General features: G+C 41.7%; 1 protein-coding gene across 1 annotated transcript; it reads left to right on the top strand.

Annotated features, from left to right (window-relative positions):
- The first annotated feature begins 17,163 nt into the window (after positions 1-17,163).
- LOC141607412 (protein FAR-RED IMPAIRED RESPONSE 1-like) lies at positions 17,164-18,429 on the top strand. Its single transcript, XM_074426763.1, has 3 exons — positions 17,164-17,455; positions 17,572-17,691; positions 18,200-18,429. The coding sequence occupies exons 1-3, from the start codon at positions 17,164-17,166 to the stop codon at positions 18,427-18,429; spliced, it is 642 nt and encodes a 213-aa protein (XP_074282864.1).
- The last annotated feature ends 44 nt before the right edge of the window (positions 18,430-18,473 follow it).

The following is an 18,473-nucleotide window of genomic DNA, read 5'->3' as shown; positions in this document are numbered from 1 at the left end:
AGAAGGAGGTTACAGGAGTTAGGAGGAAAGTGGGCAGATGAATAACCACTAGTGTTATGGTCGGATAGTACGACGCCAAAGATAGCAACAGGCCAAACACCCTTCAGCCTGGTGTTTGGTGCGGAGGCAGTCATTCCGTCAGAGGTTCTGGTTCCCACTCACAGGTATGGATGTATGACAGGGGAACTGAACAATGCAGAGATGGTCAGGAGCCTGGACACAGTAGACAAGCTGCGAGCAAGTGCAAAAATACGTCTAGCTGCCTACAAAGCGGACCCGGTGGCGGGGAGTTACAACAAGAATGTGAAAATCAAAGCTTCGGATGTAGGAGACACAGTTCTCCGTGAAGTGTTCGGAACACTAGAAATCGAAAAGGTGCAAATTCGCCTACAAATGGGAAGGACCATACCAGGTAGAAGGAGTTGTTGGCCATGGTGCATCAGATCGATGACTATGGACGGTCAAATCATACAACGCCCATGGAACATACTTCACCTGAAGAGATATTACTTTTAATAATAAGTAGATTTTAGCCTACAGGGTAATGTACTATGAAAAGCCAAATTATTTTAAAATAAAAGAAAGTCCGGTAGTAGGCATACTACCAATTTCATTCCCATTTCTGATGTCTCTGACTCTTTCAAATTTTAAACTACTATTGGATAGTGTGGCCTGACAGCGTCCTGGGACCACAATTGCTCTGGTACCCCATGAGATGGCGTCAGGTACTTCACATCATTCTAATAGACTTTTCTGTTTTCAGGCTTCTCTAAGTACATCATTTTGAATCCTAATGTCTATGGTACGTTGAAAGTGTATCTAGCAGGACTGTCAACTGCCAACGCGGGGTGACAAGGCACATGGCACTCCAACATGCCTAACCTACTTTCTCCACCAGAAGCACCCTCACCAGGGGGACTGTGGAACATACAAAAGGGATCCCGGTTGACAGCTAAAATGCTTACCCAACTACCCCTGATACCACCCCCTGGACGTAGCTCGCACTAATCGCAATTAATCAGGGGCCCAGCATGCATGCACACATATATGAAACGTAGGGATCTCTGAGCTACCAGAATCCTACAGCGTCCCATTGGTCCTAGAATAACGATAAACTTGCCTAAATTACGCCCCTGTTGGCTCTAAAACATGATGAACACACCTTGCGTCATGAACATGGTTAAGTAGTCAAAACTGCGACATACGCCTAAGTCAGTCATCAGACTGACACGACCGCTAGCTGCGTCTAGATCAGCCTTTTCAGGCTGACACGACTTGTAATACCCGCCCTTTTAGAGACCCTTTGACCAACGTTGACTGACCTTGGGAGCGGGAATAATCTTAGAAGTGAGTGCTAAAACCATTTTGGGTTGCGTGTTATGAGTGGTACTCGATAGAGTAGAGGCTACTCGATCGAGTAGCTAGGTTACTCGATCGAGTAGGGGGCCACTCGATCGAGTATGTTGGGTACTCGATCGAGTACCGAGTTTTCAGCGAGGGTTTTATATCGCGTTTTGTTAAATCCGCAAATCACTTCCGCAACTTTCCTCCTATCCTTCAGTCCTCTCTTTCCTTTCCCTTCACCTCAAAACCTCCATGGAAGCCTTTTGAAGTTCCTTGTGCCTTAGGAGAGCGTCACTTGAGTCGGGTAGCGGTCTTTTGCCGAGTTTCTCCATATAGGTATGTAATAATCATCACCCGTGTCCTTGTTCTTTACAGTTAGGGTTTGCTTGAAAGTAATAGATATTTGTGTTGTGATTATAGGCTTTGCTTGATTGCTGGATATGTTGTATGTCGGCATGGATTGGTTGCGGTTGCTTAAAGGTAGGTTCGCCTACTCAGTTTCTGTAGATGGTCTAGTGCGTCGGTCGTTATGGTTGTGTTGTGATTGATTAGTATCGTGATTGTATTGTGATGGTTGTGATTGTGATTGTGGTTGTTGTCTCTGGTTCTCGAGATGCGTTCTCGGCTGAGTGGGGTCACTTGCGGGAGTGGCTTCACGCTCTAGTTTCGCCCTTCGTGGAACCCGCCACGGAAGGGGATGTGCACATTAATGGACAGGGTCATCGCTCGATATGATGAGCGGGGCTTAGGTGGGAACGACTGCGGTCCCCCACTGGCAGGGCTGGTCCAGTGGACAGTCAGTGACGGAGGTTGGTTGGATTATTGTGATTGTGTACGAGATTGTTAGCGTTGTATTGTGTTGATAATTGTAGTTGCTGTTATCGTGTCTTATCTCAGTACTGACCTTGTGTGGTTGTTTGTTTGTTATGTGTCTGCCGTGATCCCTTATGGTGAGCAGTCGGTCTTAGCAGGTGTTGATGTTGTTGATAGCTGGAGTCCGGGCAGGGATGAGTCTTCACGAGATATGATGGTCATAGCGAGTAGTCCTTGAGTTGTATCTTTTATATCGTTTGTTGGTTTAAAGCACTTGTAATATAACATAATAGTTCTCTTATTGACGTTTGATAATTACTATCCTCGGGCAACCGAGATGGTAATGCCCTTATATGCTAAGGAAGGCCTAGTTAAGGCTCCTCTGAATATGGGGGTGTTACAAAGTGGTATCAGAGCGACGATTTTGGAACCTGTAACAAATGAAAATAATGAACGTAGTGAGTCTAATAAAATGAACCTGGTGTATGTGTAATGGGAGCCCCAGCTGATGCTAGATTTTGGGTGAGTAGGCGCCCTCATTTCAAAATCTTGGCCCCATGATACTTAAGCCAGTCACATGGTACGGGAATGTGGAGTCCGTGTGTATATGTGTGACGTGTATGCTAATTGTGTCGGAGTTACTTGTAGTTGAGCCTTGGTTAGAGTTAATAAGGATATGATATCTTTATTGGCCGTGTTTAGTGAGGTTTTGGCCTGATTAGTGAGCTTGGATGATGATTTTGAGATACGTGACAAAAGTCTATTCGATAGAAATGCGTAGAAGGTGAATGGGTGTACTATAATGGAAGGATTAACATGTTGGTGTTTGCTGTAAGTTGATGGTGACGGTAGTCATGTACGAGTTTATAAACCTACTGTGAGTAAGATGATGATAGTTATAGAATTGTTGAGTTATAATTTGAAACATAGCATATCGTAATGCGTTTATGCCTTGTTTATAAGTTGAAATTTCCGCTGCGTAATAATTGATTTGTACAAAATGATTTGCTTATGATTGAATGTAGAACATGATAGAGTAATTGGTTATGAGGATATACAATTATATGTTACAAGAAAGAATGGAGTAGTGTTAATTATATGTTTCATGTTATTGTGAGAGTGAGTTTGGTAGCGATATGTTAAGACAAGTTTTGAGTGAAAGGATGACGTGACTAAGCTTCTGAGTGACTCGGTAGCAGGTAAACCGAGTTGGGTAGTTGTGTAGCGTAATGTGGCATACACCTTATTAGTGAGGCAAAATGTTATGCGTGAGTGATGATTGTAAAACGTGATCGAATGTGATAATTAGTGCCGAATTCCGAACTTAGTTTGGAATCGACACGCGGTGTTGTTTTGCAGGTGCCTTTGATTTACTTTGTACTTCTGACCGAGTACTTATCTATACTTGACCGAGTGCGAGTGCTTACTAAACCGATTAGACCTCACTCGATCTAGTTAGGAAGCTATGACGTCGGGATGTGGAAAGATTTCCTACGAATACTCGACGAAATAGCTTCTACTCGATCGAGTAGGGTGGTACTCGATCGAGTACCCTAGACACTCGATCGAGTAGGTTACTGTACAGAGAATCCTACGGGTTTCTTAAAACTCCTATCCTTTCTATTTCTTCTCATTCTTCCTCTATATCTCGAACCCTAAAGCCTTGTTTCCTCTCAAAATCTCTCATACTCTTGGGTTAGTGGTGATTCTTGAGGTTGATTTCTTTGTTTAATTTTGTTTCTTTACTTTGCTACTCAATCAAGGTATGCTTTTCTTCCTAATTTACATGATTTATTGATTTGAATGTGTTAAAATAATGATGCAATCTGAAATTTCGATTCATATGGATAGATTGTTGCTTTTAATAGTTGAAATATGATTCACATGCCTCCTTTCCATGTTTGTTGGTGATTAATTGCTGTACATTAGACTAGAAATTGCAAAAAAAAAAATTGAAACCGAAATTTCTAGGGTTTGCAAAATTGAAATTGATTTTTGATTGTTTTACAATGATTAGATGATGGAATTGAGTCCTATGTATTGTTTATATCATGTTGAAGGATGGATTTTGATGATTTTCACCTTAGAAAGTTGCCTTAAAACTCCGTCTTAAAAGTGCCTCAAGTGGAAATTCGTGACCTTTAATTGGAATTTGGTGTGGTATATGACTGTTTAAATGAAGATTGAACTTCAATATGATAGTAGTGATGATAATTGATGAAAAATATGCCAAAATTGTTACAGCTGTAGGGACCGTCTGAAAAGTTTAATTGAGTTATTTGTTTCTAATATGGAAGGTATGATGATGTGTTCTAAGCTATTCTTTTTCATGAACTAGTAAGAACGCCTCACATGTGATTAAGAGTGTGTATGGAACAACCTTAGAATCATGCTAGGATATTCGAATTTGTCAAGCATGTGCAATCACCATGATAAATTTTTCACAACTGTGGCTTATGAGTAGCTGTAAACTGAGTTTATATATCAAATTTGGGAGACTGCTGGTGAATGTGTGTACCTAGCTGAGTATTCAAGTTAATGGCATGAATTATGTGCTTCACATGTTGAATTTGTTGGTGAATTTGAGTGCCTAACTAAGTATGTAAGGTCCAAATTACATGAAGTATATGCTTTACGTGTTCATGCAAGTTGTTTAAGTCATATGCTGAAACAGATGCCGAGACTGAACATAGGAACTCGTCAAAGTAAACGGGGGAGGGGTAATCCGCCTGAGATTGGGGAAGGGAGCGGACCTGTGGTACCCGCAGTTCCGGAGTACCCTTCTGTTGTTTTTGTTGATTTCAAACAGCGAGAGCGTTTTGTAGCTTTACAAAAACGCAAGATGAGACCAACGAGGTGTATAGATACTACACTGTTGGAGAAATTGGAGATAGAGACGGATGTCCGTCACATATTTGAGACTTTGGGCTTTATGGGTTTGTATAGGCTGAGGAAACACTCTTATCCTTTTCTTACCTTGGAGTTTATGAGCTCCTTTATCTATGACCCCGCTGCCCAGACCGTTGAGTTTCGGTTGATGAACACTAGTTTCTTGCTTTCTATGGACCAATTTGTTTCTCACCTTGGGTTGGCCAAGCCTCCCAAGGACTCCATCACTGATATCCCTACTGAGTGCGGTGTCTGCCGCCTAATGCCTTGTCTGACCGGGAAACCAGCTCCCACCTCAAGTAACATGCTGGTTAATGATGTTCAGCATGTCACATTGAGGATCTTTCTTCGTTCCCTCTCGAACCTCCTTTATGACCGAGCGGATATCAGTAAGCTAAACAATCATGAGGTGTTGCTTTTGATGTCGTACCTCAACCCGGAGCGGACCAGGAAAGTGTTCTTTAATGCTCCTTCCATGGTTTGTGCTGCCCTTGCCTTGATGGCCACTGCCTCTTCCCGGTACTTGAGTTGTGGCGCTATCGCCACTCGGTTAGCTGAAAAGCTAACCTCTTTTGAGGCTTCTTCGGAGTACGTGCCTCTAGCTACCCCAGTGCCCACTATGGACCGTGACTACTATCTCGACCTGAAATGGTTGAGGACCTTAGCTGACGGTAGCCTAGCTTGGAGGGTGTGGGGCATGAGTTGGATGAAAATTCCAGCTCCTGAGCACCTCCCACCGACGGAGCCCTTAGAGCCGACGGTAGTGACTGTGGACTCTGATGATGATGATGAGGAGGAGGATGTTGATAGACCCCGCCAGCTGCAAACCTACCTCATCGACGACACGATTCTCGAGGTGATGCCAGAGCCGAAAAAGGGCGATAATGCGTCGGTCGTGGCGGTGGAGAGACCTAGGTTGGGGAGAGGACCCCGTCGAGTGAGGGGGAGGACCTCGGAGACTAGGCCACGGCCGGTAGCACCACAGCAGCAGCAGCAGCATCCTTTTCTGGGCTACCCTTACGTCGACACCCCGGAGACGCGATCCAGCTACTTGGCGGAGAGAGTGTCATCTATTTTGACACTCAGGAACATGCACGAGATGGCGTACGCTCAGGGGATAGGGACCGAGGGACCGCATCCGGTCTGGTGGAGTGGAGTGGGGGACTACTCAGGGGTTTTCCATTCCTACGGGGTGGATCAGTCGACGTGGGGGACACCTTAGTCCTTTGCCTACGGTGGCTTGACCCCATGGTACGTGAACCCAAGAGCCGGAGTAGGAGTGGATGCGGGGATTGGGTCATCAGGAGCGGGTACTTCTGGCGGTGGTGGTGATGATGAGGTGATGGTTGAGCAGCAGCAGGAGGAGTGATACTCCTTGTTTTTTATCTTTGTTTATAGTAGTTGATGTTGGTAGTGTTGTTAGACGGTAGTAGTTGTTTTCATTGAGACTTGGTTTATGAACTTGTATTGTTGGCCATAAGGCCGGATTTGAAATTTTGAGCTTATTTCAGGATGTTGGGGGTCAGGGAGTCATCCCGACTCGGATTATATAACAACTCTGTTTATGTATGTTGGGTTACGACAAGTTTTATAAGGCACTGTGGCCTGTAGGTACTCGACAGAGTACCCCGTACTCTATCGAGTAGCTGCAGGAAAATGGGATAAAAAGCATTCTGATCTTTGGGCTACTCGATCGAGTAGCCAAGACACTCGATCGAGTAGCATGGCACTCGATCGAGTACCGCTACATACTCGATCGAGTAGCGCTGTTACAGGAGATTTTCGAAAATTAAAAATGTTCAATTGTTTTATAATTGCAAGTTTGATGTTTAATGTGGTTATTAGTGCGTAGTAACACCTTTGAACCGTTAATTTCATATGTTGGAAGTCAAGTTTCGGTTTTATATGCATGTTTGTAACAATTAGTGAAGTGGCGATGGTTTCTTATTATTTTAATATTACATATGCCATATTACCATTCATTCATTGAAGTTACATTTCGGCATACGTATGTGCATATAATATTAACGTACTTTATCGACGGCGGCGAGTTATCCCGATGTATGTATATGATTTATAATTTAACGAATTTATGCTTAGCGAGTAATGTCCATAATAAATAATATGTTTCTAATACATGTTAGGAATCAAGTAATAAGTAATATGCGTTGTAGTTTCGGTGGTGAACTTCGGGGACGAAGTTCCTCTTTAGAGGGGAAGAGTAATGTCGCAAAATAAAAAGGCTGATTTTGAAGTTATGTTGTTATTCGTTTACAAGGTTTTGTTGTTTAATTACTAATTTTTTCTAGTACGTTGGTCACATTGCTTATGTGAAGTCTAGGTGGTTACTTTAGTTCGTTGAAATGAATGTGATAGTATGTTTTAAAGGACCGTCATAAAGAGCTAGTTGTGGTGCGGTGTGTCATAATAGAACGAATTAGTGAGTAACACAGTGGTGTTAGTTGTGCAGTATGAGGTTGATGTGAGATATGTCTCGGGTTGATAGTTGTTATCGTATGATGGGTGATCGCTGTTGGTGTTGATTCGTACTGCGAGATTAATATTTTATATACGATAGTTTGTAAGAATAGAGGTATACATATAGAGTGATAATTGATGACGATAATATTTGTGTGATAGTTGCAAGAGTTGATATGTATATGTATGAATAGAGCGTTAGACGGTGATGATGATGACATGGGGGATAGTATTTCCGGGGGTAAGGATTTGAGCAGGAACATTAGTGAGGTCGTGTTGTTTCCGTGTCTTGTGCGGGAGATAGGTGAGTTGAACTTCGGGGACGAAGTTCTTTTAAGGGGGGAAGACTGTAATACCTTCCCTTTTAGAGACCCTTTGACCAACGTTGACTGACCTTGGGAGCGGGAATAATCTTTGAAGTGAGTGCCAAAACCATTTTGGGTTGCGTGTTATGAGTGGTACTCGATAGAGTAGAGGCTACTCGATCGAGTAGCTAGGTTACTCGATCGAGTAGGGGGCCACTCGATCGAGTATGTTGGGTACTCGATCGAGTACCGAGTTTTCAGCGAGGGTTTTATATCGTGTTTTGTTAAATCCGCAAATCACTTCCGCCACTTTCCTCCTATCCTTCAGTCGCCTCTTTCCTTTCCCTTCACCTCAAAACCTCCATGGAAGCCTTTTGAAGTTCCTTGTGCCTTAGGAGAGCGTCACTTGAGTCGGGTAGCGGTCTTTTGCCGAGTTTCTCCCTATAGGTATGTCATAATCATCACCCTGGTGTCCTTGTTCTTTACAGTTAGGGTTTGCTTGATAGTAATAGATATTTGTGTTGTGGTTATAGGCTTTGCTTGATTGCTGGATATGTTGTATGTCGGCATGGATTGGTTGCGGTTGCTTAAAGGTAGGTTCGCCTACTCAGTTTCTGTAGATGGTCTAGTGTGTCGGTCGTTGTGGTTGTGTTGTGATTGATTAGTATCGTGATTGTATTGTGACGGTTGTGATTGTGATTGTGGTTGTTGTCTCTGGTTCTCGAGATGCGTTCTCGGCTGAGTGGGGTCACTTGCGGGAGTGGCTTCACGCCCTAGTTTCGCCCTTCGTGGAACCCGCCACAGAAGGGGATGTGCACATTAATGGACAGGGTTATCGCTTGATATGATGAGCGGGGCTTAGATGGGAACGGCTGCGGTCCCCCACTGGCAGGGCTGGTCCAGTGGACAGTCAGTGACGGAGGTTGGTTGGATTATTGTGATTGTGTACGAGATTGTTAGCGTTGTATTGTGTTGATAATTGTAGTTGCTGTTATCGTGTCTTATCTCAGTACTGACCTTGTGTGGTTGTTTGTTTGTTATGTGTCTGCCGTGATCCCTTATGGTGAGCAGTCGGTCTTAGCAGGTGTTGATGTTGTTGATAGCTGGAGTCCGGGCAGGGATGAGTCTTCACGAGATATGATGGTCATAGCGAGTAGTCCTTGAGTTGTATCTTTTATATCGTTTGTTGGTTTAAAGCACTTGTAATATAACATAATAGTTCTATTATCGACGTTTGATAATTACTATCCTCGGGCAACCGAGATGGTAACGCCCTTATATGCTAAGGAAGGCCTAGTTAAGGCTCCTCTGAATATGGGGGTGTTACACGACTGGTCTAAATCAGCCTCTCAGGTTGACACGACCACCCCTCCTTACAGTGCGGCACACGCCTAAATAAGTCAGCAGACTGAAACGGCAGCTAGCTGAGTCTAAAAGTCAGCCTCCTCAGGATGACATGACTCGCCTAAATCAGCCAGCAGGCTGACACGGCAACCTTCTGAACTAAGGAAATCTAAAGATAAACACAAAAGATATAATCTAAACTTGCCAAAGTAGGGCAAGGGGCATTCCAAAGTTCGGCCAAAAAGTACGGCCCAAAGTTTAATCGCCATCAAGGCGAGCTAACCAGAGTATTAAAAAATTACAAGTCTGCCACCAGAGGGCCAGACTACCAAACCCAAAGTTCATTGATAAAAAAAATTCTTAATTTTCGGTCAAGTTAATGACCTCCACATCTGGCATCCTATCTGCCTCCTCCCGCTGACCATCTGTTTCAGGTACCGGACCAGCTTGCACACCCTTAGCTGCCATAGCTTCCTGAGATCCGTCAGCAGCATCCTGGGGCAACCCTGCAACTCCAGCACCAGTCTGCTCAGCCAGCGCAGGAGAATTCACCTCGCCAACCTCAGGCATCAAGACGCTCAATTCAGGTTGCACCGGGTACAGAGTCTCCAACTACCTCTCTTCTTCTTCAATAGCTTGCAGAGTTGGAGGCTCCTCAAGGGCAGCACGCATTCTGTTGATCTTTCCCTGCTAGGTAGCATATGCAATAATATTTGTGGCCAGGGTGCTCAACTCGCTGATCCTCTCCTCAGAGCGCTTCAAGGAGTCAGAGAATGTGGTGCAAACCTCATGGGTGCGAGCCAGCTGATTAGCTCCTTCCTTCAGTTTCCTCTTTGCGCCAGCCATATCTGCCTTCAGCTCTGCCACCCGTCCTCTCAAGTCAGCACGCCGCTTCTCTAAATCAGCAATAGACCCAGTCAGCTCCCTGTTCTTGGCACTAGTGGCACGGGTGGTGGTCTGCACTATGTTGATCATCTTCCTGTTGTAGAGGGCAGACTGGAAGGTCTGTGGCAAAAGAAATTAAAGTTAGCAAGGAATTGACGGTGAAAGATTTAGAACAGGTGGAAGACGGAGAACACTCACCATGAAAGCGTTGTGCACATCATTCTCGGCCATCTCCTTGGGGGAAAATTCCGAGAAAGCATTAACCAGAGAAGGAAAAAGCAGCTGGTCAATCTCTAGCCAGTATGGCACCTTATCAACATTCCCAAAGCCCTCTGGGAAGTGAGCAATGATGCCTCCACTGGCAGAGGCACGAGGACTGGTAGGAGGAGTAGGAGGGTGACGAGACAGCGGGTCGGCCTCTAAGGGTTCAGGCCATGCAGAACTGGAATGAGTAAGAGGTGTCTGGAAGGAGGTAGCAGGAGCACTCCTCTTGGAGGCAGACGCCACATCAGGGCTGGCAACAGATCTTTTTCTTTTAACACTTTGGAGGATGGCCTCCACAGGATCAACCTTTGAGCCAGCAGATAAGTCATCGTTTCAGATGTCAGGAGGAATCAGACAGTTAGCAAGGTTGCATGCACGCAGAAGAAATTGCAAGTAGCTTACCAGAAGACATGCTGTGAGCTGATTGGAGGGGGTTGGAGGAGGAAGCAGGTGAAAATCCAGGAAGCAGGTCAGGAAACTTCCTCTCCAGCTGAGGAATGTAGAATAACTTGTTGCGGGCAGGGATCTGGGCACCAATACGGGCCAGGTAGCAGAGACATGCACGAAGGCGACGAAGTAAGCTAGTAAGCAGCAAGATAAACAAATCAGGTGACAAGAAGACCACTTACTCGAAGTTATGACCTATTTATCGAAGATATAGTCAGCAGGCGGTTGGATAGAAGCCTTCCTCACATAGAAGAAGTCTTCGAGCCATTTCTCATCCCGAGATTTCGACACATGCTTGAAGGGAGCCTCGCCAAAGCCCCGGAGTGAGAATTGGCCCCTACCCAGGGACCTGATGTCATACATGTGGGCCAAATCACCCAAAGAAATGGAGTTGTCAGTATTTTGACAAACGGCTAGGGAGTAGAGGAGAACCCTCCAAACGGTGGCAGAAATTTGTGCTATAGCAAAGTTGTTTGTAAAGATGAAATCTTGAACAAGTTTTGGAAAGGGGAAGCGGAGACCGTATCTAAATGGGTACAAATAAAGGCAAACCCACCCTGGATGGATTGCATCAGCTTTCTGACCCGGTTCAGGGATGGCAATATCCACCTCGTCACCAAGACCGAGCAAACCCTTGATCAGAGGGACATCAGCAGGGGTCAGGGCAGAGTCACAGTCATGGGGGTGAGTGAAAACACCCCGGGAAGAAAAGACTGCATCTGGATTACGATCAGAGGGTGTGGAGGTTGAAGATAAGTGTCCGGTTTTTCCCATGATGGAAAAGGGGAAAAGGGATTAAGAAAAGAAAGGAAGGGAGAAATACCTAGTGAAGAGAACGGCGGGAGTGAAGCAGTGAAGCCGGCGAGAAGAGAGGAAGGGGAGATTAAGGATTTGGGAGAGATAGAGTTTTTTGGAAAATGGTTTTGAGGTTAATGAAAGTGAAGAAGAGAGTTGGTGTTATACAGGAAGAGAGAGGAAGTAGGGCGCGAGAAATGAGGGGGTGGGCGGCAGTGATGATGAGCTTGCATGAAAAGAAGCACAAATGACGGCATAAGGTTTTCAATAATCAACTACGTAAATTCCTCGTTCGATACCTCGAAGCGTACCTCACAAGAAATTGGGGGCAAACTGTTTGGGCTAAAATTCACACAATAGGAAAAGCCCACTTAATAAGTAATGGACCATGAGGAAAGGAGTGAAAGAAGGGGAGCCCACGATTGGAAGCAAGGGCGCTGAAGGGAGAATGGGCCAGTAGCCCCACGTTAAAAGGAGACCAAAGCCCACTGAATAAAGCATCCGTGTTTAGGAAAGAGAAGCCAGGGAGAAGTCAGGGAGCAGTCAGGGAGATCAGGGAGAATTGAGGGAGATAGCGAGATATGGAAAGAGTTATTATGGAAGTTATATTCCTTTCCATAAACATGGTAGGATACACCTAGGGTTCTTACCCTATAAATAGCCAAGGAAGCAATCAAAGGAAGACATTAGAGATCTCATACACACAATACCTTGTGCTAGCAAGATTTACATTACGTCTCAATTGCATTCATCATTTCATTCAAACATAGTACAATATTTGGCAGGGTACCGTCCCTCCCGCGGTTGTTCCCACATTTGGTTTTCTGCATCACCAAACCTTGCGTGTCAATCTACATCTCATACTTATTTTCTTATTTAAATATCAACATACAAACAATCAACCAAGCAACCAACGAGTAAGACCGCATTGACCCAAAACAACTAATTTGGTAAAAATCACCTAAACAGTAAGTTACAGATATATTGATGATATATGGGTAGCACACGCGGCACACAACATAACTTTTCTGTGTGTTCAGATCCTAATGGTTGTCAGGACTCGTCATCTTGTCATCGTCACACACTCGCACAACAATAGCTCTCGTTTTCGACAAGCTCACTAATCAGACACCAACCTGGAGAATACATCCTGGAGATACATCATAAAAATATCCTCTAAAATCATTCTACCTCGTCCTCCAAACCATGATGCCGAACCCGACTTCGTTATCAGCAGAAACGACTATAATCCTCCATTACCTTTCAACTCCTTCTCAAGTTAACCACCACGAACTCACCTTCATTCTCGCTCCCGCGCCAACGTGAATAAAATCCAACAAACACCAAGCAGGTACAATTCACCAATCCGACAACAAACACCACGCAGATTTCCGAAAAGCTTTAAGCAGGATTTTATTCCAACTACCAATAATTTCCTGATACCAAATCCACCTATCCTTCTTTCTCAATCCTCTATTTTCTCCGAAATCAAACCCTAAATCCCCAATTTTTCAATGTGTGATTTTGATTTTGATTGATTCCGATAATTTCGGCAAGATTGTGATGTCAGCAATTTCAGCTCTTTCTCCTTTCCTCAAAACCAAAATTACTTCGTCACTGTCATTAACACCACATACCCACCGTGATCTCGAAAGAAGATCCATTTTATACCGCTCTGGCACTGTGATCTCGAGAGAAAACGGACAGACAGGGAGTGGTCTCGACCTCGACTAGAAACGGTGGTCGTCCGAGTGGAGGAAGATGCAACAGTGAGTGATGGAGGGTGATGAGTGATGAGTGCGTCGAGTGAATACGTTGAGTGAGTTTAATTGAATTAATCGTAATCATATGGTTATATGGGTAGTTGTCTTTTGTTTGTTCATTCAATCTCACCATTTATTTCCTCTTATCTAATGGTTGAGATTTTAAAGCGTACAAACTCACAACTCACCATAAGAACAAACTCACGAGATCCCGCCTATATATATATATATATATATATATATATATATACGGTCCGGATCTAGTGAGGCTGCTAATTATGGCAAGGCGGCCGGCCTCACCAAATTCCTTCATTAATCCTTCATTTATGGACTAACTTCCTATTATTCATTGGGCTGAAAATTGAGGGGTCATTCCAAATCTTTTCATTTAGCCCAAAATACTTTCTCTCACTAAAATATTAAATCATACAAAAGCCCAAGTACACCCTATCTCTCTAAAATATACAAACAAAATCGTTTTCCTAAAAATTCTTCAACAAGCAAGCTCTCGTTCGTTCAACGGAAATTCTTCAGCAAAGCTCATCAATTTGTTCATCGATTGTTCGTGGATTGCATCAAAACAACATTCAACAACGTTGATTCAAGTAATTTCAGAAGAAAATTCAATTAATTTTCAGGTAATTTCATAATTTTGATCAAAATTGAGTATATTCATACAATTTTGTCAATTCACTCATAATTTGATGATATTAGGTTCAAACGTTATCAAATTGAACGATTTCGTAAATAGAACATTCGAATTTGACCAATATTTTGAGCGATTTCCTTTTTTTGCGATTTCGTACTATTTACTACATTGTTTTTGACGATTTTGCAGCTCTAATTGCTATGGAGATTGTAGATATCACAATGATTGATGATAATAGTGCTATTGAATCAGGTATATCTTTTTTTGTTTAATTATTGTAAAATCTCATGTTTTCTTATTCAATTTGCATTTGTCAAAATTTCTGCTCGCGATTTGACCAATATTTTGAGCGATTTTGTAGTTCAGTTTTTTTGCAAGGTTTAGTTTATGAATTCAGTCGATTTTGTGAATTTAGGACCTAATTGTGTGACTATAAGAGTTGGTTGACTGACTCTTGAAGATGATATTGAGTTGATTTATGAATTGAGTCGATAAAATGTAATACTCCGTATGTGCTAGCAAATAAGTATTTCTGTTACTTTTTTGGTGAATCTCAGACCTTGTTTTGGTGAATCTCAGACCTTGTTTTGTGAATCTGAGACCTTGTTTAGTGAATCTCAGACCTTACTCAGTGAATATTAGCAAATAAGTATTTCTGTTACTTTTTTAAGCTCTTTTCCTTTTTTGGTGAATCTCAGACTTTGTTTTGTGAATCTAAGTTTTTGTTTAGTGAATCTTAGAGCATTTTTTGTGAAACTTGGTCATCGTAAGTGGTTAGAATCACCTTTTCTGCTCTTTTACTTATTTGGTGCATCTTAGACCTTATTTTGTGAATCTCATACCTTACTCAGTGAATCTTAGCAAATGATGATATTGTGATAATTAAAACATAAGTAATATATAGCAAACTTAAAAATCTTGTAATTTTTCATCACATAAAATTACGCAGGTTGATGGCTCTCGAAATAACTAAACAACAACATTCAAAAATAAAATAAAATAAAGCTGATAATTAAATAAAAAGCTGAAAAATTAAGCAAGATATGATATTTGTTTAGTTTATCAAGCACCCCTATTTGTTCGAGGCAATGCACATAGAGTAATATTGATATAGCTATAGGTGCAACATTCATCTGCATCAGCGAGTGATCTTCCTGCTTGTTTAGATGAATATGAGACCCTTCTACAAACTGGAGTGTAGTTAAAATATTTTGAATCAAGCCTAGATGCTACCCATATAAAGGGCCCCTGAACTCGGGAATAGGTAGCCAACCATTCAGATCTAGTACGCCCAAATTGCTCGAACTTCTCCTGCAACTTAAAAGCCTGTTTGCAGCTAGTTTTATTTGGGCCAAATTGAATTAGTACTAATCCCATATAATGAGAGGTCTGCCTGCACATAACAGGCACCAAAGACTCTATCTCATAACCTTGGCTCGTTAAACAATCAGCCAATTTAGAGAGGTCGCCACAAACATACTGCCCTTGATCCATATAACCTGGAACATTTGCCAAAACACAAGTATATGGGAATACAAATAAATGAGACATTGTGTACAATAGGGTTTTTTGAAATGTTTTACTGAAGAGAGAAGAGAAGTTATTAGGATATACTATAAGGTTTCAGAAATTAGATATTTATAGGCCCGGTATTTGGCACAACTGTCAACAGTGCCTGTTCGCATTACCCATATATTAAATTTTTTGATTGAATGCTTGATTGTTTAATGTCCTTTTCTTGGGAATGTAAGTGTTATTAAGAAATCATCAAAATATCCTGATACATACAACCTGGCCTTTTCTTAAAAGTGAACTCATAATCTTCACCAAAAATCATTATTAAAAGTGAACTAATAATCTGAATCAAAAATCTTTTTAATTATTTGAACTAATAATCCTGATACTTTATTTAGTGAATCTCAGCCTTTATTTAGTGAATCTTGGGCCTTGTCTTGTGAATATCTATTGTTAAACATTTGAATTGGTTTTAACCTGTGACCAATCATTTTGTCCTGGACTAGAAGGTTACTGATGAAATTTATTTATTTCTTTTTGTGTGAAGCAGAGACCCTAGTTTGTGAAACTAGAAGGTTATTTTGTGAAATTTGGACACTTAATAACTAATAACTAATAACTAATATATACAACCTGGGTAATATTAAAACTGAACTAATAATCTGAACCAAAAAGTGGACTTGTGAATCTCAGTCCTTGTCAATGTGAACCCTTCTTTAGGAATGACCTATTTTGTTCTTTTTCTTTATTTGTGATTCTCAGACCTCGTTTTGTGAATCTTAAAGCTTAATTTGTGTACTTGAAGATAATATACTGAGACTTTATTTCTGAATCACCTATTCTGCTCTCTTCCTTCATTTTGTTATACTTCCTTCATTTGTGAATCACAGACCTTACTTAGTGAATCTTAAGCCTTGTTTTGTGAATGTGAGATGTGACTTTGTGAACATTTTATCTTCTTAGGTTTTGATTCAAATGTCAACAACAACAACTCAGAGGGTAGTGTGACGCCTCGTGTCGGTTACGGTGAGGTTCCTTGCTTTAATGTTGGTTCTGGTCAGGGTGATGAGGGTTCTACTACTGTCTTAACAACCCGTATAATGCCAACTATTTCCACACCTACTACTCTGGTAACTTACACACCGGGTGGCACTGAGCAATGGATAAGTAGGATTGAAGAGAAGTTTACACCCGTGGTTGGCAAAACATTTGTGGACTTAGAGTCAGCGATGTTGTTCTATAAAATTTATGCTATTGCTTGTGGGTTTGAAGCAAGAAAGTCTTCAACCAAGAGGTTTAAAGATGTTATTATTCGAACAAAATGCATGGTTTTCCATCGTTAAGGTTTTAATAACTGGAAAAGACGTCCTCCCCAAGCTGATGCAAAAACAACAACCCTTGAAACTGGTGACAAAACAAAAGCTGCTAAAACCAGTACGAAAAAGGGTGGAGGTGCAGGTGAGGCTGAGAATTCCAATAAGCAAAGTGGTACAGGAATAACTAAAATTAAAAGGAGGGGTTGTGAAGCAATGATAAAATTCATGTTCCATGAAAAAATGTACAAGATTGAACAGTTCCGTGAGGGTGACAATCACCCAGTGACGCCGGTCAAAAATAGGGAATTTGAGAAACTTGCAGACAATATAAATCATCTGAATGAATATCATAAGCAATGATCATTCAAAATTCGAGATTGAATGTCGGCGCTAGTTTAACATACAACTTATGCAAGGAACAAGCAGAGGGTTTCGAAAATGTGGGAGCTTCCTTTATGCAGTTCAATAATTTCCAAACAAATGTAAAGTGTCTACTTAATGGTAAGGATGGACATATGTTCATCTCTCGTTTAGAAACTCTCAGAGAAACAAAAGGGTTGGTATTTGCATACGAAACAGATGGTGACAATGCTTTGAGAAGAATTTTTTGGACAAATGTGGATTCCATCAGATGTTACGCATTGTTTGGTGATGCTATGTCATTCGATCCAACCTATGAACGAACAAATATAGCATAAAATTCACGCCTTTCACTGGGATTGACAATCATAAAAAGCCAATAACATTTGGATGTGCTCTTTTAGACCATGAAGATGATAATTCTTTTATTTGGGCATTTCAGCAGTTCTTGAAAGCAATGGGTGGCAAAGAACCCCATTATATCATCAATGACCAAGACCCCGGAATAATAAATGCGGTTCAAGGTGTGTTTGGAATATCTTACTTTTGTGAAACTGGTTATTTATTTGGTGAATCTAGGAACATTATTCGTTAATCTTGTTGTTTAATTGCTGCTCTGTCTGTAAGCGGCATCTTCAATTTGGTTTAGTTTTTGAATGCTAGAGGTTATACTATGAAACTAGTAGGTAATATTGTGAAACCTGGACCTCAATGTTGTGAGTCCTGGAACTTATCTTTTGAAACTGGAACATACAATTGTGAAACTTAGACCTGAATCCAGCATTAAGTATTTTTTATCATTTCAGACCTTATTTTGTGAATCTCAGAACTTTTTTTGTGAAACTTAGAGCTTAATTTGTGAAACACAAAGCAAATATTCAAAAACTTGGTCATAAGTTGTTGAATTCGCCTATTTTGTTATTTCTCTATATTTTGTGAATCTGAGACCTTGTTTAGTGAATCTTAAACTTGATTTGTGACCATAGAAGATAATCCTCTGACTATAGATAATGTGTATTTTGGGACTTGCAGCCGTGTTCAAAAAAGCAAGACATCGCTTTTGCATGTGGCACATTATGAAGAAATTAACAGACAAGGTTGGGAGCACAATTTGCAAAGAGACTGATTTCTTAAGTCGTTTGAACAATGTTGTCTGGAGCGAGGACTTGGAGCCTGAGGAATTTGAAGATAATTGGGCTAAGGTCATTAGCGACTTCTCGTTAGAAGGAAATAAGTGGTTGACTAGCAAGTTTGCGGAATGAGAGAAGTGGATACCCGCTTACTTTAGGAATGTGCCTATGGGCAA

This window comes from Silene latifolia, chromosome 10, assembly GCF_048544455.1.
Source record: "Silene latifolia isolate original U9 population chromosome 10, ASM4854445v1, whole genome shotgun sequence".
NCBI lineage: Eukaryota > Viridiplantae > Streptophyta > Magnoliopsida > Caryophyllales > Caryophyllaceae > Silene > Silene latifolia.
The sequence above is the reverse complement of the archived record's forward strand: the minus strand, read 5'-3'. Positions and strand labels throughout refer to the sequence as shown.